Source organism: Phascolarctos cinereus, unplaced genomic scaffold, assembly GCF_003287225.1.
Source record: "Phascolarctos cinereus isolate Bilbo 61053 unplaced genomic scaffold, phaCin_HiC Scaffold_5;HRSCAF=322, whole genome shotgun sequence".
NCBI lineage: Eukaryota > Metazoa > Chordata > Mammalia > Diprotodontia > Phascolarctidae > Phascolarctos > Phascolarctos cinereus.
This window is the reverse complement of record NW_027555958.1, coordinates 11,209,172-11,229,451: the sequence shown is the minus strand read 5'-3', so window position 1 is coordinate 11,229,451 and position 20,280 is coordinate 11,209,172. Positions and strand designations below refer to the sequence as shown.

Below are 20,280 nucleotides of genomic sequence, written 5' to 3'. Positions count from 1 at the left end.
TAAGTGCAAAGAGTCTTTATGCACAAGCTATTCCGACCCGTCACTCATCACCTGCAAACCAGCCACTAGAGCCCCTGATGACTGCTCTGCAGCAGAGGACACAAGAGGTGCTTGAACTCTCATCTATGTAGCTTGAGACAAGAGTTCCAGGTTCCCAAGTTCTAGAATCCATCCTTCTAGCTAGAGAAAAGGGAATTTCTGGGCAGTGCCAGCCTTAGAATTGTCCCCCCTTTTAATAATGCCAAAGTCAAGAGTCTGGGGTTTCCAAATTGATAGAGAGGGAAGAGGAGTTATATTGGGGCTTATTCTAAGATTTCGGAGCTGTGTGGGAGCAAAACAAGCCCAGGAGAAATGATTTGGAAGCCAACCGATGTCATCACTGGGCTTGGGGGTGCTGAACCTCAGGCTACATTAAGGTTGTACAGGTCTTCTTGTCTTGAGGAGCCATGGGTCTGGGTTGTCTGCGCCAGAGGCAGAAGAAAGGAGTCACCTCCTGGAACTCCTTGGCCACAAAGTAGTAGCAGATGGCGTCCAGGCAGCAGTTGGTGTGGGCGATAAAGGTGAATATTTTGAAGACCCTTCTGAGTCCGTCATTAGATCCCAGGAAGAAGTTCAGCAGGATTGTTATGTGCAAGGGTAAGAAGCAAATGACAAACATGAGCAGGCTGGCCAGTACCATGGACACACTCTTCCGGATCTGTCTCACCTCGGATACCTCTCTTCTCTGAACCTTCAATAGGCTGCATACAATCTGGAATGTGCAGAAGACCAGGATCCCTAGCGGGATAAAAAAGCCCAGCAGAGAGAAGACTACCACTGATATATGCATCTCTGGCTTCCTCCAAAAGCAGAAGGTGCCATCTTGGATCTGCCATATGACACGAAAAACCAACATGCTAATGACCACAACCCAGAGGAGGGCACAGACAATGGCTGCCTGGCCTGGGGTTCGAAGGACCTTGGCCTTCAGTGGGAACCTGATGGCCACATAGCGGTCCACCCCAATTGCCATGGGGATGCTGATGCTCATGTATGCATTGACAAGATAGATTGCCTGGGGCACTTGGCAAGAGAGATCCTCAAGGCAGCTGGCACGCGTGAAGTAAATGACAATGGGGAAGAGCAGGATCAGGCCGCTGTCTGCCACGGCCAGGTTGACCATGTACACCTGTGTCTCTGTCCACTTCCTCATCCGACAGCAAAAGACCCACAGGGCCAGGATGTTGAGAGTGAGCCCAACGATGAAGAGGAGGCCATAAAAACTCATGTAGATGTATGCCTCTCCTGGGGAGCTGAGTGCTGAGTTGCAGCTGTTAGACACATTCATTCATGCAGAAACCTACCCAGTGAGGAAAAGCTCCATCATTCATTGTAATAAGAAAAACAATCATGATGGCAGTCATCTTATATATAATATAATATATAGTTCACAGAATAGTCCAAGAAAAATAGCAATACCACAACCTTTCCCAGGACCATTTCAATCTGAACACCATCGAAAGGCTGAATGGAAAAACACGTGAAAGCTCCCTCCTCCTCTCCTTCAAGCACCTTCTCCTTGAATCCTGTTTCTCCTACCTTTGTCTCCCTCCTTCCTGGTCCCCACCCCCTGAGCCTCAGAGAGTCCCGAGTGGGAGGACTAAAATATCTCAATGATCCCAGGACTGGTTCCAGTTGAGAAGCCTGGGCTCACATCTGGCACTCTTTCCCCCTTCAGAAAGAGAGCCAGCTAAGTGACTTATCCAGCGTTACACAGATACCAAGCAGAAGAGATAGGATTAGAACCAGGGCCTCTGACTCCATATACTGGAGACTGATTAATAGCTTCTAACTCTGAAGGCATTTCAGAGTCCCTCTTAAATTCTGTCCCATCCTAGGTTTTCTCAGGTGCTCCTTTTCCCTGGGAGGAAAGGAGGGAGGATGGGCAGGTACGCTTCTGCCATTTAGCAAAAGAAGACCCTAACTTCAGAATCTGAGTGACCAGATGAGCCCTTGGAGGTAGGGAGCAGAGTGAGGGGGCTTTAAATCTGTACTCAACTGACCATATGGCCTGGCTAGAGGCCCACATGCCACATCTTCTACCTCCTGTACTCCTTCCACTTCACCCCCAACTAAAATTAGGAAAAGTAATGGCAGACTCTCTTTTTTTGTTTTTTGAGGCAATTGGGGTTAAGTGACTTGCCCAGGATCACACAGCTAGTTAAGTGTCAAGTGTTTGGTCTGAGGCCAGCTTTGAACTCAGCTCCTCCTGACTTCAGACACTGCACCACTGAGCTGCCCCCGTGGACTCTCTTTACTGCCCTCCCCTCTGCCCACTTTCCCTTTGGGGAACTTGTGCAGTGCCCACACCATGAGAAAGCAGGTATTAACTCACCTGGGGTTTGACTATGGGAATCCTGAGGGAGGTAGGGAGGGCCACAGGTCAGTAGGTGAAAGGGATGATTCAGAAGACAGCTGTTCTCACACAGGTAACTGGACCCCAAGCAATGACTGCAGCTGGAAGAAAATGGGCACCAGCTTATTGCCAAAACCTGGGCTCTTAGCTCATCCGAGGGCTGATGGGAGTGGTTTCCTCTATGTTGGCTGTGAGATCATTGGTGGTTGACAACCTGGCAGGTGGGCGACAGAAATGCCGCAGAGAAGCGTCTCCCGCTGCTACTTCCTCCAGAGATCAGGGTACTCGCTCCTGGTGACAGGAGAGGCAGAAGGGCCCCTGCTGAGTGACAGAGCCTGGGGGTTTGCCAAACTGTCAGAGTCGGGGAGGAGAAGCCCTCAGTCAGGCTGCAGGAATGGAGGACAGTATGTGATGACTTCATCTTGTCAATTTGGTCTGTGGTCTTCAAGGCTTGGACCAGCCCTCCCTGACAGTTCAGACGCCCTCTGCTGACGCCGGCCAGATGTGACCAGAAGCAAGAACCTAGGCGATTCAACGATCGTTGATTATAAAATAAATTGTTTGTATTTATTCCGTTTGTGCTTACGTGGGGGCAGGTCATCTCCCCCAATAGATTAGTTTCTCAAGGTGAGGAAATGGTTCATTTTTGTCCTTGTATCCCCAGGGCCTGGCATACAGCAAGTGCTTAATATATGCTTGGTGATTGCTGATTGAATCATAGGTCGAGAGATGGAAGGGACCTCAGAGGTCATGTAGCCCACCCCTTCCATCTCACGGATGAAGAGAGTGACACCTCGGAGGTGAGCTAACTTGCCCGGGGTTGCATCGGTAAGATCAGCAGAGCAAAGATTCAGACTCGGGTCCTGTGACCTCACAGGATTGATGCTCTGGTGACCTCTGGTGACAAGGCAAAAAAAAAAGTGGTTCTGCCACACTGAGCAGATCATTCAAAATCACAGTGTAGGAGGTAGGAAGGAAGACCCCCAATTCCCTGAGCGATGTTCTCTCACATTCTCTCTATCACTGCTGCTTGAAAATATTCTGTCAAGGGGTAGCTAGGTGGTGCAGTGGATAGAGGATGGGCCCTGGAGTCAGGAGGACCTGAGTTCAAATCCAGCCTCAGACCAAACATTTGACACGTACTAGCTGTGTGACCCTGGGCAAGTCACTTAACCCCAATTGCCAAAAAAAAAAATTCTGTCAAAACTTTGCAGGATCATAGATCTGAAAGGGGTCTTGGAGGTCATCTGGTCCAATAACCTCATTTTACAAATAAGGAAATAGAAAGCTCAGAAAGGCCACATGAGGTAGTAAATGGAAGTGGAAGGATTTGAACTCAGGTCCCTCTGAATCCAAGACCACTGAGCTATGTTGCTTGGTTGCACTTTTCTCAGTGTAGGAGGGAGTCTTGCATAGGTTGTGGGAGTCCCACAATACGCTTGAGAGTGCAGCGTGTGCGTCTTTGTTGGCTTAGAGCATCTTCCTGGGAGCTGTACACGCTCATTTGTCTACTTGCCAAGGCACATGCACCAGCTGAGTGGACGCCATGAGCTCCCTTGATGGGTTCCTGCTGGCTGGAGTAATCTTATGATGACGAGTTGACTGGGTTAATAAACCAGACTTATGGGAAGCACTTTCCCCTCTGTAGCCTCTAATAGATCTGATCAGAAACAGCTCCTTCCATCTCTTGGACACTTCTCGAGTACCTTCTCTTCCTCGCAGTTCCTGACAGAAGAAGGTAAGGTGGGGAAGACCAGCAGAAGCACACGGCCATGGGAAGCAAGTGCTCATTCACAGCCCGGGGCTAGAAGTTCCTGGAGTTCTCAATTTCTGGTGCCTTTTTATTTCCTTTTCTGGGCACAGGTCAGTAATTAACGATCCTGAGAAGTGGCTGCCTCTAGACTTGTTACCTCACATATTCTGAGTTTTTGAATTTGGGATTTGGGCATTGACTGACCAAAGGGAGGAGTTTTCTGTAACAGCACAATTTTCAAAGCCCATCACCATTGGGATCCTCCTCTGCGTAAAGGACTAAAGTCATCCACATCCTAGCTGATCAGGAGTTTGAGAGAGGATTCCCTGTCTTTCCTTCCACCTCCACTAAGCCTCTTGCCCCCAAATAGCCCTACCAGCAATTCCTAAAAATCTCCCATCAAAACTGCGTAGGATAATAGATTTAGAAGCAAAAGAAAACTTAATTTTTTTTATTTTTTAATTTCTTGCAATAACATAAAACATTTCCTTATTAGTCATTTTTTACAAGAAGACTCGAATAAAAGAAAAAAATGAAAGAAAGTGAAAACCAGCATGCTTCAGTCTGTATTCAATCAATATCAGTTCTTTTTGTGGAGGGGATTAGGATGCTTCCTCATGAGTCCTTTGGGATTATTTTGGGTCATTGTATTGCCAAGAATAGTATTCACAATTCTTCATCGAACAATGCTGCTGTTACTGTGTACAATGTTCTCCTGGTTCTGTTCACTTCATCATGCATCAGTTCCTGTAAATCTTTCCAGGTTTTTCTGAAATCATCCAGCTTGTCATTTCTTACAGCATAGTAATATTCCATCACAATTATATACCACAGATTGTTTAGCTATTCCCCAATTGATGGGCAGGCCAATTAGATAAACTTTCCCAATTCACAGTGATTCTCAGAAGAGGAAGGGAGGATTTCCTGTCTCCCTCCTCTCCCTGCCAAGGCTCTTGCTCTGCCAGCAAAGACTGATATCCCCATCAACACTTCATAGAACAATAGATTTAGAGGTCGTCTGGTCCCACCCCTTCTCCTTGTACAGATCAGGAAACCTAGTCCCAGAGGAGTCAGGTGGTTTGTTGAATGTCACACGGATAAGACAGCCTAAACTCAGGGCTCTGTCCATGGTAGCTCACAGCCTTGTTCATTTGGATTCTACATTACTCTCTCCAGGCTATACTTAAAATAGACTCTGGGGAGAGCAAAGCATTCAGTCACAGAATCAGGCAGAATTCTGGAGCGTCAGAGCTGGGAAGGTCCTCGGAGATTCTTAAGTCCAACCCTCCTACTTTCCTGATGAGGAAGCTGTGGCCTCAAAAAGGGAAGTCATTTGCCCAATGTCGCACAGCTAAGCAGTATCCAAGGAAGAGCCAAACCTAGATTTCTCCTGCTCCCACGGCCAAACTCTTTCCATCGGTCGTGGGGTGTTCCAAAAAGGATGTCTGATGTCAGCCCACACTAGAACAAGCAACCTAGTTCAGAAAGAAGTGGAACAATCTCAAATGAGCCCCAAATGTGTCTGCAGCTCCACAAAAGGAATTAAGCACTCAGGGTGGGTGGGAATGCCACCCCTCACATCCTGGACAAGCCTCTAAGAAGTCACCACTGGCCCAAGGGACCCCATTAAGGGAGGGCGTGGGCTCACTGAGCTGGGCTCCATCTTGAGGGCCCTGCCCTTAGGGAGTCAGGTGGTAAGCAGAAATAGTCCTTTTGTGCCAAATTTTGAATATTCCCTTGCATGCCAAGGTACCACACTTAACTGGAAGGCAACGCTTGGGAGCTCTCTGAGGCTGCCTCCACTTTTCCTCCCTTAGGGAAGTCTGGGAGGTCAGTGCCTGGGCTGCCTCTAGTCTGACTCTGGAGGAACTTAGGTGTGCCTAAGAACACCGCTACTTCTTCCTGGAACTCCTGCGCCACAAAGTAATAGCCCATGGCATCCAAACAGCAGTTGGCATTGGCAAGGCGGGAGGCCACCCTGATGGAAATGACCACATGCTGAAGCACAGGGCAGGAGGTCTCCACATACTCAGTCATGAGCTTGGCCAGTAGAGCCATGTGCTGGGGGAGGAAGCAGACCAGGAAGATGGCCAGATTAGCTGAAACCACGCAGAGGGCTTTGTGGATCAGCCTCCTGTCCTGGGCTGCCACCTGTGCCTTTTTCCTGACCAGATTCTGGAGGACCCGCACGGAACAGAAAACAAGGACCACAAGAGGGATGACAAACAGGACCAAGGAGAAAACAATGGCCCCGCGACCCCGAGTCTGGCTCTTCCCGAAGCAGAAGTTCTGGCCATCTTGCTTCCAGGCAGCAGGTAGAGAAACCAGGCAGATGACCAGCAGCCAGAGGAGAGCACAGGTCCCAGCAGCCTGCCGGGGGGAGCGCCACATCCTGGCCCGCAGAGGGTACTGGATGGCAGCGAAGCGATCCACGGCGATGGCGGTGATGACATACATGCTCATGTAACCGTTGATCAGGTAAATGCTCTGGGACACTGTACAGAGCAGGTCCTCCGCGTGCTCCCTGCCCGTCGTGTACAAGACCATGGGGATGCTGAGCAGCAGGCAGCAGTCCGCCGCAGCCAGGTTGGCCATGTACACCCGCGTCTCCGTCCACCTCTTCATCCGGCACCAGAACACCCACAGGGCCAGGCCATTGAGGGTAGTCCCCAAGACCAGGATGACGGACAAGTACAAAATGGTGACCTTCTGGGAGAAGTCGCTCCTCACGGTACTACAGTTGTATGGATTCATCTGGACGGCCAAGGACCAAAACCCCACGACACCCAGGCAGAAGAGATCCCTGTGTGAGTGAGGACATGAGAAGGCTGTTATGGAAGGAGCACCAAGGGATAGAATGAGCCAGGAGGCTCGATGCTGCTACTAACTCTGTGTGTGTGTGTGTGTGTGTGTGTGTGTGTGCGCGCGCGTGCGCGAGCACGCACATGCGTGTATCTGTGTGTGCGCATGTGCGTATACATGTGAGAGACACACAGAGAGACAGGGACACAGAGATAGACAGAGACACAGAGACAGAAACAGAGAGATACACAGATTGACAGAAACACACAGAGACACAGAGACAGAGACACAGAGATACACAGAGATAGACAGAAACACACAGAGAGAGACACAGAGACAGAGACAGAGAGATACACAGAGATAGACAGAAACACACAGAGAGACACAGAGACAGAGAGATACACAGAGATAGACAGAAACACACAGAGAGACACAGGGACAAAGATACAGAAATAGATAGAGACAGAGACAGACACACAGAGACAAAGGAACAGAGACATATAGAGACAGAGAAATAGAGACACAAAGATAGACAGAAACAGAGAGACACAGAGACACAGAAGCAGAGACACAGAGATAGATAGATGCACAGAAACAAAGAAACAGATGTGCAGACACAGATAGAGACACAGAGACTGAGACAGACAAGGACAGAGCAATAAAGAGAGACAGAGAGACAAAGACTGACAGGGGGATAGAGAGAGTGACCTCAGGCTTGATGTCAGGAGGGGCCTCAGTTTGAATCTCACCTCCCATGCTGACTAGCTGTGTGGTCATAGGCAAGCCACTGTCCGTCTTTGTGCCTTTGCTTCTGCATCTGAAAATTGGGGATAACAAGACTGGAAGGAAGAGAATTGAGCTAATGTCTGTAAAATGCTTTGTCAAATTTCCACCACTGAGCCAATGGCAGTGAGGGTGATGATGATGGTGATGCTGGCCTCAGTTTCCTTAGATATTTGGAATCTAAAGCTCTTAACAACTTGGCCCCTTCTCGTCTTTCTGGTTTTATTGCACCTTCCTCCCTTCTCAAACTGTTTCAGTGATGCTGGCCTACTTGCAGTGGCCTGAAGGAGACTTCTCATCTCTCCCCTCTGGGCCTTTGACCTAGCTGTCTCTTATGCTTGGACTGCTCTGCCCCTCCTCTCTGCTTCTCAGTTTCCCTTGCCTCCTTCCAGACTCAACTCCAAAGCCACCTCCTCCTGAAGGCCTTTATGCCCCTCCACCTACTAGTGTCTTCCTTTCCCAGAATGCTCCTCATCTACCTTGTATATACCTGGTGTTTACTTAGTTGTTTACACGTTGGCATGGGCACAGAGTCAGGAGAGACAAAAGTTCAAATCCAGGCTCAGACACTTAGTATCTGACCCTTGTAAAGTCACTTCACCTCTGTCTAACTCAGTTTCCTCATCTGTTCAAATGAGGATAATAATAGCACCTGCCTCCCAGGGTTGTCGTGAGGATAAAAGGAATAAATATTTCTAAAGCACTTTGTAAACCTTAAAGTACCAGACAAATGCTAGTTATGACAATGATGGTGATGATGATGGTGAGGATGGTAATGGTGAGGGAGAGGATGGTAAAGGTGAGGATGATGAGGGTGATGATGGTGGGGGTGAGGATGGTGTGGATGGTGATGGTGAGGGAGAGGATGGTGAAGGTGAGGATGGTGATGGTGAAGGTGAGGAAGGTGAGGATGGTGAGTATGCTAAGCCTCCATACCTTCTTGAGGGGGGAACTATGGCTGTGGAGCATTGCCTAGAGTCCAATTTGGTTGATGTGTGGATTAGTTTTGCTAAATGCTTTTTTTCCCTCTTTCTTTTTTATTCTTTCTTATAAGATCTGGTTTTCTACATGGGGGAAAGGATGGACATATCAAGAAATGAAAGTGATATAAAATATTTCAGTAACAACTCTTTTTTTTTTACATAATGAAGTTTCTACTCCATTCAAGAAATGAGAATACAAAGATAAATCCATTATAGACCCTCTTCTCAAAAGCCTTACCATGTGTGGGTGGGAGAATCAGACCTTCCCTAAGGCTGAAGGGTGTGGGTCCTCTCCCACCCACCCAAAGCCAATGGACTTCACCTTCATTGGCAGCCCACAGGAAGCCTTAGATGTTTGTCAATGGATCAATTGATTGATTTATAGAAGGTGAATTTTGAGAGTCAAGACCATTTCTGTAGTCCTACTGCCTGACACACAGTAGGTGCTCAATTAATGCTTGCTTGCCTGATTGGTTGATTGGAGCTCCCAGGAGGAAGAAGATCTAAGCTCAGTGACTCTACCTATAATGATAAAGTTACCAATGAAGTAGCCAGTTTCCAAACCCCAATGACTGGCGTCTCAGCCCGAGCCCCATGGAGACTGGGAGATTAGAGAAGGAGGTATATTCTCACAGGCATAGCCAAGTCTCTCTCTTGCAAGTTATCCACATTCTCCAATGGTCAGTCAGTCAACAAGCATTTATTAAGCACTTACTATTTTCTAGGCACTGTATTAAATACTGGAGATACTAAGAAAGGCAAAGACACAGCTTGCCCTCAAAGAATTCATATTCCAATGTGGGAGACAACATGCAAACAGCTATGCACAAACAAGATATATCTTGTGTCAATGGGAGTCAATCCCAGAGGGAGAGGACTAACATTAAGGAGGGCTGGGAATGGAGTCTCACAGAGGGGAGGATATTTGTTAAGCCTTGAAGGAAGCCACAGACTGAGACCAAAAGGGAGAGCCTTGGGGGTGGCCAATGGAACCGCACAGAGCTGGAATACGGCTTGTTGTGTATTGAGAACAGCCCGGGGCCAGTGTCACTAAGAGTATTTGGAGGGGAAGAAGGTTTAAGAAGATTGGAGAGGTAGGAGCAGGGCGGGTTCTGAAGGGCTTGAAAAGTGCAACGGAGAGTTTATATGTGCTCCTGCAAGGAATGAAAAGCCATGGGAGTTTATCGGATAGTGGCATGACCTGATCAAATCTGCCCTTTGGAAAGGTTGATTTGGCAGCTGAATGGATGGATCAGGGCTAGGAAAGAATTAATGGGACTTTGCAACTGATTGGGATAGAGATGAGAGACGGTGAGGAGCCAAGGATGGCACATAGCTAGGGTGACTGGGAGGGTGGTGGTGCCCCGGACAGGCAGCAAATTTAATTCCCTTGGATTCAACAAACATTGTTAAAGGTCTACACCGAGCAAGACATTGTGCCTTTAAAACCCAATCAAGGGGGCAGCTAGGTAGCACAATGGACAGAGCACCAGCCCAGGAGTCAGGAGGACCTGAGTTCAAATCCGACCACAGACACTTGACACTTACTAGCTGTGTGACCCTGGGCAAGTCACTTAACCCCATTACCTAGGTCCTCCCCCCAAAAAAACACAACAATCGAAGAAGTCCCAGATTGGTTCAGACCATCAAGGTTTCACCTGTCTTCCCCAGTCCTATGGCTCAAGGACCTACCTTTGAGCCTTCTCTGTCCCCAAGTAAAGAGCTCCAGGGGCCACATCTTCTCCCCTCTCCTGGTGCCTTCTCTGGCTATAGGACAGGGGGGCAATAAGCTCATTGAGGGAAATTTTGACTTTATAAGCCCCTCGAACAAAGATGATGACACAGAGGAGGGGCTTTGGTAATGCTTGCTGGTCCTTGTCAATCCCTGTCCTTAGCCTCTGAGTAATGTGTGTATGACCATATCCTGTCCAGCTAGAGGCCATTCTCACATGATGAAATGTGGCTGGTCACCAGGACAGAGAGGCTGCAAGGTGGAGGGAGAGGCTGTGAACTCTGAGCACTTGGGAGTGGTCCAGGTCTACTACCGGTAGGGTAGAATTCACAATCTTTCCCAGGGGTCCCTGCACACCCACCCCTAAACCCACCCCTCTTTCATACTTTCCTGCCTGGTCCCCCAGGCTCAAGACCTCAGTGTCAGCCCCGCTTCTCTATCCTCTCTCTTGCCCCCCATGACCCATCTATTGCCAAACCTCATTGTCCTCCCAACACAACATCTCTCCAACACATCACCTTCTCTCCTCTGATGCTGCTACCCCTTAGCGCAGGCACTCATTGCCTCTCACCTGATGGTGGGTCCCCCTGTCCACTCAGTCCATCTTCCACTCAGTTGCCAAAGTGATCTTCCTGAAATGCAGGTCTGGCCATGCCATGTACTACCCAATGAGCCTCAGGGACTTCCTCTTACCTCCAGAATCAACCTTCAAGCCTTCTGTTTGGCCTTTAATACACTGCACAGCCAGATCCCTTGTGACACTTCCAGTCTTCTTACACTCTGTGTACTCTGAGATACAGCTACACTGGTCTTCCCACTCTTCCTCAAATACTACACCCCATTTCCAGTCTCCAGGCCTTTGCACTGGTTGTCCCTCATGCTTGGAATGCTCTTCCTCACCTCTGGCTTCCCTCACTTGCTTCAGATACCGCCTTCTATAAGAGATCTCAAGTTCTTTTTCTAATGTGAACCCAGAGCCAAGTCGCTTCAACCCCTGACAGCAGAGGTTTCCTTAAGTCCCCAGTCTGATACAACTCACTGAGCCCTCTGAACCCCTTAAGGATTGAAAAACAGTGGGGAAGCAGGAGTTAAAGATACAGGTCCTCAACTCAATGAGCTCAGGGAAAATCCAGCCCTCCACCCAGAAAACAGTGAGAGAAGAAAAGAAAACACTGTAGGGTCTAATGCAATGTAGTGGAGCAAACAAGCGACCACAGACCACAGGCCCTTCCTCCCTAGTGGGTTTAACTCTTCCCTGACTCCAGAGCTTTGGTTTCTATAGCATGTCCCCCATTGGATCCCCACCACACCTCCCTCTATTCCCACCACAATCTCGTCCAAGCACAGTAAGAAAGAAAAAGGAAAACCCAAACCCTTGTGACAAATACACGTCAGCAAGGAAAAACAACCCCCCATATTGTCCACTTCCAGAAATGTCTGCCTCGTTCTACACCCTGAATCCATCACCTCTCTGTCAAGAAAGTGAGAGCGTGCTTTCTCATTGGTTCCCTGGGATCTTGGTTGGTTTTGATCAGAGTTTTAAAGTCATTCAGAGTTAATTGCCTTTATAATGCTGTTATTGTGTAAATTGTTTGCCCAGATCAGTTCACTTTATTCTGCATCAGTTCATGCAAGTCTTCCAGAGTTTCTCTGAAACCATCCCTTTCCTTATTTCTTCCAGCACAATATTCCAGCCAGTATTCCATCCCATTCATGTACCATGATTTGTTCAGCCATTTCCCTATTGATGGCACCCCTTTAGCTTCTAGTTCCTCACTACTGCAAAAAGAGCTGTTACAAATACAAATGGGTCCTTTTCTTCCTTTTTCAATCTTTTTTTGATATAGGACAAATAGTGGTATCACTTGGTCAAAAGATATACACAGTAGTAGATTTGGGGCAGAATTCCAAATTAGTTTTCAGAATGTTCAAGTGAATGTTCAAGTTCCAAGTATAGTACATTAGCGTGCCTCCCCACCCCCCCTTCTCAATTTTGTTTTTAAGCCTATTTACCAATCTGATGGCTGTAAGGTAGAATTTGAATTGCTTTAAATTGCATTTCTCTGATCATTAGTGATTCAGAGTAGAAATATTAAACACATGATAAGCCTGTCCACAGCAGCTCATGCAGTTAGTTTGAACCAGATTAAAATGCGTTGGGAAAATGTTTAACTAAACAAAATAAAATAAAAATACAATAGAACATAGATAATGTTAACATACGGTTTTCTAAATCAACATGAGCCTGCAAGAATCCTTATGTACAGTTTAGTGGCCCCTGTTTTTATTTGAGTTTGATACCACTGATTTGGAGCTTCTTTTTCATAGGTTGTTGGATAGCTGTTAGATTTCTTCCCTTGAAAACCACCTGTCAACATCCTTTGAACTCTTGTCAATTGGGGAGCAGATCTTGTTCTTATAAATATGTATCAGCTGCTTATATATTTTGGAAATGAAACCTTTATCAGAGAAACAATGAAAAGATTTTTTTCCTAGTTAAGTCTTTTCCTCCTAATTTTAACTACATTGGTTTTATTTATGCAAAAAATAAATTTTATGTAATCTAGATTGTCCATTTTATCTTCATTATACATAAAACTAGCTCTAAATTTTACGTAGATACTACTTACCACATTAAAGAAAGATCCCTCTATTCCTGTTTTCTAGTGTTTTAGCAGAAATGGATATTGTATTCTGTCAAAAACTTTTTATGCATAGGTTTTGTTATTAATGTGATCTAGTATATTTATGGTTTTCTTAATATTGAGCCAACCCTGCATTCCTGGTAAACATCTGACTTTGGCATAACATGTAATTTTTGTCATGTGTTGCTAAAGCTTATTTGATAACATTTTCTTTAAAATTTTTGCATCAGTTTTCATGAGGGATATTGATCTATAGTTTCCATTCTCTGTTATGACTCTCCCTAGCTTAAATATTAAGACCATATTTGTATCATAGAAAGAATGTAATAGGATCCCTTCTTTTACTATTTTTGCAAACAGCATATGTGATATTGCAATTAATTGCTCTTTGAGTGGTTGGTGAAATTCACTTATAAATCTATGTACTTGTGAAGGTTTTTTCCCCCCTCTTTGGTAGTTCATATATGGCTTGTTCAACTGATTCTTCTGAGACTGAGTTATTTAAATTCTCTGTTTCTTATTCCATTAATCTCAGAATTTTGTGTTTTTGTAAATATTTATCTTTTAATTTGTCAATTTTATTGTCACATAGAAAAAGTTTCTAATAATTTCCTATATTTCTTCATTTGTAGCAAATTGTACTTTTTCATTTTTTATTTTAGTACTTTGATTTTTCTTTTAAAAATCAAATTAGGGAGGGCAGTGTCAAGATGGCAGAGTAAGGCAGGAACTCACCTGAAGTCTCTCAAATTGGCCTCTGAACCACTATAAAATCACACCTTACAACAAATTCTGGAGCAGAATCAACAAAAGGACAGAGTGAAACAATTTTCCAGCCTAAGACAACTTAGAAGGCCTGCAGAAAAGGCCTTGGGTAAAAGGGGAGCACAGTCCCGCAGCAGGCTGTGCAGGAAGCTTGGAACAGTGCCCCTTTTACCCTAGGAGCAGAGCCCAGATTTAACATAAAATCAAAGGTCATGAGATAGACTAGAAAAATGAGCAAAGAACAAAACAAAACAAAAAGAGAACCTGACAATAAAAAGTTACTATGGTGGCAGGAAAAATCAAAATACAAACTCAGATGAGGACAACAATGTCAAAATGTCTAAATGCAAAGCCTCAAAGAAAAATGTTAATTGGTATCAGGACTAAAAAGAACTCCTAAAAGAGCTCAAAAAAGGATTTAAAAAAATCAAATAAAAGAGACAGAAAAAAATTGAGAAAAGAAATGAGAGTGGTGCAAGAGAATCATGAAAAAAGAGTCAACAGTTTGGTAAAGGAAGCACAAAATGTGGGAAAAGATATACAAAAATTCACTGAAGAAAAGAATTCCTTAAAAAAAATAGAATTGGCCAAATGGAAAAGGAGATACAAAAACTTACTGAAGAAAATCATTCCTTAAAAATTAGAATTCAGGGGCAGCTAGATGACGCAGATAGAGCACTGACCTTGGAGTCAGGAGGACCTGAGTTCAAATCCAGCCTCAGACACTTGACACTTACTAGCTGTGTGACCTTGGGCAAGTCAATTAACCCCCATTGCCTCAAAAAAAAAATTAGAATCAGCAAGTGGAAGCTTATGACTCCATGAAACATCAAGAAACAATCAAAAGGATGAAAAAAATCAAAGAAAATGTGAAATATCTCTTTGGAAAAACAGCTGACCTGAAAAAATAGAGCTGGGAGAGAGAGTTTAAGAATTACTGGGCTACCTGAAAGCCATGATCAAAAAAAGAGCCTAGATATCATATTTCAAGAAATTATCAAGGAAAATTGCCCTGATATCTTAAAACCAAAGGGTGAAATAGAAATTGAAAGAATCAAATGATTACCTCCTGAAAGAGATCTCAAAATGTCATTGTTGTTTGTCCTTTGTTTCTGCAGAGGACCATGATATCAGGAAGATGATACCATGACCTGCAAGTGAATTGGATTTAAGTGAGGGAGGGCTGCACAAAGTCACCAGCCTCATTGTCTCCTCCAGAGCCATTTGTGTCCAGTGGCAAGATATAGATCCCAAAATGAAAACTCCCAAGAATATTATAGCCAAATTCTAGAACTCTAAGATCAAGGAGAAAATACTGCAAGTAGCCAGAAAAAAATTCAAATATCATAGAGTCACAGTCAGGATTTACACAAGATTTAGCAATTTCTACATTAAAGGATCAGAAGGCTTGGATTGGGATATTCTAGAGGGTAAAAGAGCTAGGATTACAACCAAGAATCACCTACTCGATGAAACTGAGTCTAATCCTCCAGAGGAAAAAAATGGATATTCAATGAAATGGAAGACTTTCAAGCATTTCTGATGAAAACACCAGAGCTGAACAGAAAATATGACTTTCAAATACAAAACTCAAGAGAAGAATAAAAAGGTAAACAGAAAAGAGAAAACATAAAGTATTCAATAAGGTTAAACTGTTTATACTCCTATATGGGAAGATGATACCTGTAACTTTTAAGAACTTTATCACTATTAGGGCAGTTTTAGAAGGAATATGCATAGACAGAGGGCACAGGTATAAGTTGACTTTCATGGGATGATATCCCTCAAAACAAAAAATTAAGAGGTGAGAAGGAAGATCGCACTGGAAGAAGGGAGAAGGGGGGAGTAGAATAGAGTAAATTATCTTACATGAAGAGGTACAGATAATCTATTACAGTGGAGAGAAAGAAGGAAGTGAAGCATCTCTTGAAACTTACTCTAATCAGAATTAGCTCAAAGGGAATAACATATACACTTAGTTGGGTATAGAAATCTATCTTACCCTATAGGAAAGTAAGAGGGAAGGGGGATAAGAGAAGGTGGACAGACTAATAGAAGAGTGGATGGATTGGGAGAGGCATGGTCAGAAGCAAAACACTGGTGAGGAGGGACAGGGTAAAGGGAGAGAGAGAGAGAAAGATAAATGGGAGAAAATAGGATGGAGGTAAATACACAATAGTTAGCAGTCATAAAACTGTGAATGTGAAGGGGAAGAACTTACCCAGAAAATGGAAGCAGATAGCAGAGTGGATTAAGAACAAGATTCCTACAATATGTTGTTTAGAAACACATTTGAAGCAGGGAGATATGCAAAGACAAAATATAAGAAGCTGGAGCAGAATTTATTATGTTTTAGCTAGAGCAAAAAAAAAATCAGGAGTAGCAATCATAACCTCAAACAAGGCAAAAGCAAAAATAGATCTAATTAAAAGAAATAAGGAAAAAAACTACTAAAAAACTTGCTAGAAGGTAACATAGACAATGAAGTAATATCAGTACTAAACATGTATACACCAAATGGTATAGCCTCCAAATTTTTTAGTTCAGTTGAAGTATCACAGTTTGCTCCAGCCCCTTATTTTAACTCTATATACATCTTTATGTTTCAAGTATATTTCTTGTAAATGATATATTGTTGGATTCTGCTTTGAAATCCATGACAGTCTCTTCTTCTGTTTTATGGGCTAGTTCATCCCATTCACATTCACATTTATGATTGTTAACTGTGTTTATTTCCATCCTGTTTCTTTTACTTCTTCCTCTCTTTGCTCTATGCCTCATCTTTACAAAGTGGGTGATAAGAGAAGACTGTTCTTGGCTTCTGTGCTCTATGCTTGATACAATCTGTATTTTCTCCCCTGCTCTTCTTCTCTTCCTCTTACCTAGATCTAATTACAGATTCTTACCTTTTCTTTCTTTCCTTTTAAATCCCTCTTCAGGATCCTTCTTCCATGGTTAGAGTTTCTTTTGCTTATGACTCCTCCTTTTCACCCACTTTTCCCCTTCTCTTCCCTCTTCCTGTTTCCTCTTATTTCTCTCTTGAGTTGAACGCATTTCTACACCAAAATCTCTGCTTGTGCATTTTTATTTTGACCAGTTCAGGTCAGTTCCTCTTTGTATTGACTTTTTGTTTGTTTGTTTCTTTGTTTTGGAGATTCAATCTTCCTGTCTCACCTAGGTTGGAAGTGTGATGACCATTCACCAATGCTGATCAGTAAACAATCTTTGACCTGCTTCACTTCCAACTTGGGCTGGTTTGACCCTCCTAAAGCAGCCTGGTGGTCCCCTGCTCCCCAAGGCTCCCCTGGGACTTAGTGCTGACACCAGATCAGCTTCATCCCTCCAGTGGCTCAGAACTCCTGAACTTCTGAGATCCATCACCTTCAGCCTCTCCAGGAACATGAACTACAGGCACGTGCCACCACAGTTGGTTTGTACAGATTTTTAATGCACACCCTGCTTATGTGAGATAGTAAGTTTGCCCATCCTTCTTCCTATCTTCTCTACTATATTCCTTTTCCCCTCCCTTTCCTTCCTTCTTTTGATATCATCAAAACATAATGTAGCCATTCCCAGAATCCCCACTCTGTCTTATATAGCTTTCTCAATGAGCCCTAGTAACCTTAGGGCTACGTGGGGACAGTGCTATCATCTGTTAGAATGTAAATGCTTCAGCCTTGTATAGTCTCTTCTGATTGTTCACTCACATGTACCTTTTTATATTTTTCTCCCTATTCACTCCAAATAGCTACTGTCATGTGCAGGGACCTGACCAAGGTATTATGGGATGGGGGGGGAAGGTGAAGGTAGGGAGGGAAAGGCTCTCTTCACACCTTAGCAGCCCCTTCCTCCCCATACACAAAGTCATCCAGAAGCCCTCAGGCTAATCTCAGTCATCAAACTCAAGTCCAGAGAAATGTCTGGTATAGAAAAGAGATTGTTGTCACTTTTACTGTTTGGGGAAAGGAAAGAAAGAAATCACTCTCTCTCCTCTTACCCAACTAAAGAAATTTACTGAGAAATAAGGGATGGGGCAGGCAGAGGGAAGAGAAAGACCCAAGTCGACAATGGAGAAACTAGCCCTGCCTGGTCAGGGTTAGAGGGAGACAAGTCACAGAAAGTCAGAGACAAGAAGGGATCTTGGAAGTCCCCTAGTCCAGACCCCTCATTTTGCAAATGAGGAAACTGAGGTTCGTCCAGATAAAGGGACTTGGCCAAGTTCACCCCGTAGCGAGTGAGAACAGAGAATTTAGAGCTGGAAGGGATTGTAAAGGTGATTTAGTCTCGTCTCCTTATTTTAGAGATAAGGGAACAGAAGTCCAGACAAGTGAAGGACTTAGCTTCATTTGACATATGACATAGCTTGTGAGTTGTAGAACCAGGATACAACTCAAATTTCCTGGAGCCCTGACCTGTGCTTTCCCCTAGACCATGCTTCAAGGGGCTCCAGTCTTTCCCTGCCCTGATAGAATAGCTCAGCAGCTTCTTCTTACTCCCTGATCAGGGCGGTGCCTGAGATTTTCACACCTCCAGCCGTTTAGAGAAAGGGGCCCCCTTACCTTGTAGGGTGCTGAAGTCTCCAGCTGAGAAAAAAAAAAGGTTCTCTTCAAGCAGGAACCATAAAGTCAGGGTTATTGGGCAACTCCCTTGCCTGTCCTCCCCACTTCCCCAAAATAGCTGGCTTGAGTCCAAGGATGGCTCCTAGCAGCCCTTCTGCCTTGTGGTGTCCAGCAGCTCCCCTCTGCTGCTCTCTCCTTCGGGTGTCCTGCCACCACGAATTAGTATGTTACTAGGTAAGAATGATCATTTCAAACATCCTGCCCTGACCACGGGGTTGCTTCTGTTCTGGTTGCCAGCCTCTGCCCCTTTCCTGCATCCCCACCCCCTTCTGATGGCTGACACCTGTTCTGCTTTCCTGTATCCCCGGGCTTGGCACCTTATGCAGCTTCCTGCCAGGCTGCCCAGATGCTGTGAGCAGAAGCTAGACTAGCCACAGGAGGAGAAAACAAAAGTATATACACACACACACACATACACTCCAGACACCAATAAAGATTCATCTTTTTACCCTTAGAGTATAGATATGGCATCACCAAATCCCTCTTTCCTTATCCACACCCCCTCACCCCCAGTGCTACCACTTATGGGAAGCCTTTACGGATCCTGATCTCAGGAGAATGTAAGCACCTGAGGGCAGAGATCACTTTTAACTCCTAATATTCCCAAGTACCCAGCAAGATGACTGACATCTAGTAAATACGTAACTAATGTTTTTTGAATTGAATCAGGGTTGACTTGTATTGTGTCCGGAAGACACAGGAAGGCCTGGCTGTAATGCAGACTGAGTGGCCTTGGACATATCAGTTTTATCTCTCGGTTAGATTGATTACATCTGCAGCATAGCTTAATCTGTTATCAGTCGTGCACACCTAAACGTGAAGGAGGAACCTGGTGGTGGATGCCATAAATGTGAAAGGAGGAGAGAAGACGTGGTCACTAGGAACTGGGAGGGATTTGCAAGTGATGGGAAGCCCAGGGACTCCCAAAGACTTATGCGGGTGCTCTGTACGTGGATGTGGATGCATATGCACGTGTATACTGGCACACCCAGAACTCTGAAGGCAGGAACCTTGCCTGCTGTATCACCTGCTGGGCTCAGAGTAGACATTAATGATGCATTTGATAACTCGTTCAGTCTGCAACTAAAAGCTAGTGGACTGCATCTCTATCCACTTCCTAGAACCCAGATCAGTTGATTAGTGGCTGAAGGAGGGCATGCTAGCCTGCTCTGTCTCCTGGCCAGCCAGAGGGCCCAACCCACATTCCAGCTCCACATGCCGTTCAGCCGCCACCCAGCAGGTCAGTTCATCATTTACTCACTGCTTCCCTGTCCCACTTGTAACCTCAGCCCCACACCCCCTGCCTCCCTTGGGAGCTTCCCTTCTTTTTCACATGTCTTCAAAGTCTTTTCATCTCCATGTAATCTTTCCCCTCTACCTACAAACCAAATTAAGTCTCTCAAAACCACTCTCACCCCCCCCCAAAATCTAAAAGGTACCTTAGAAATATCTAGTCCGACTTTTTCATTTTAGAGGTGAGGAAACAGGGCCAGAGAGGGAGAAGTGATTTATCCAAGGTCACACACACAGTAAATAGCAGAGCTATTTGAACCTAGGTCCTCTGACTCTAAAATCAACACCCAAGCCACCGTGCCATTGACTCACCACCCACCTCCTTGTAGGAAGTCACTTCTGCAGGCTCCAGACATTGATGTCCTCAATGAGGCGAGGCTCATGACAATGGGCTCTGGGGCTTGGGTTCCATTCTGCCCCTGAGCTGAACCTCTTTTTGGTCTCTTGTAAAGGTCAGCTAGAGCAAATTGTGCTCAGTTTATTCAACTGGAAAATGAAGGTAATCATAGC

The 20,280-nt window shown here is 45.0% G+C and overlaps 2 protein-coding genes across 10 annotated transcripts; both read right to left on the bottom strand.

Annotated features, from left to right (window-relative positions):
• On the bottom strand, window positions 1–4,514 carry LOC110198112 (G-protein coupled receptor 35-like). The gene is made up of 2 exons (XM_020972280.2): window positions 2,375–4,514; window positions 1–1,339 (listed from the first exon to the last, which is right to left on the bottom strand). The coding sequence occupies exon 2, from the start codon at window positions 1,325–1,327 to the stop codon at window positions 407–409; it is 921 nt and encodes a 306-aa protein (XP_020827939.1). The 5' UTR covers window positions 1,328–1,339; window positions 2,375–4,514; the 3' UTR covers window positions 1–406.
• A 70-nt stretch (window positions 4,515–4,584) lies between these two features.
• LOC110198099 (G-protein coupled receptor 35-like) lies at window positions 4,585–18,723 on the bottom strand. Of its 9 annotated transcripts, none has more exons than XM_020972242.2 (3): window positions 18,418–18,723; window positions 7,700–7,789; window positions 4,585–6,951 (listed from the first exon to the last, which is right to left on the bottom strand). In XM_020972242.2, the coding sequence occupies exons 2-3, from the start codon at window positions 7,765–7,767 to the stop codon at window positions 5,907–5,909; spliced, it is 1,113 nt and encodes a 370-aa protein (XP_020827901.1). In that variant the 5' UTR covers window positions 7,768–7,789; window positions 18,418–18,723; the 3' UTR covers window positions 4,585–5,906. The 9 variants fall into 9 exon arrangements, with proteins under 9 accessions (XP_020827901.1, XP_020827904.1, XP_020827899.1 ...); XM_020972245.2 differs by having other exon boundaries at window positions 7,700–7,767; XM_020972240.2 differs by lacking the exon at window positions 18,418–18,723 and adding an exon at window positions 16,765–17,741.
• Between the last annotated feature and the right edge of the window lie 1,557 nt (window positions 18,724–20,280).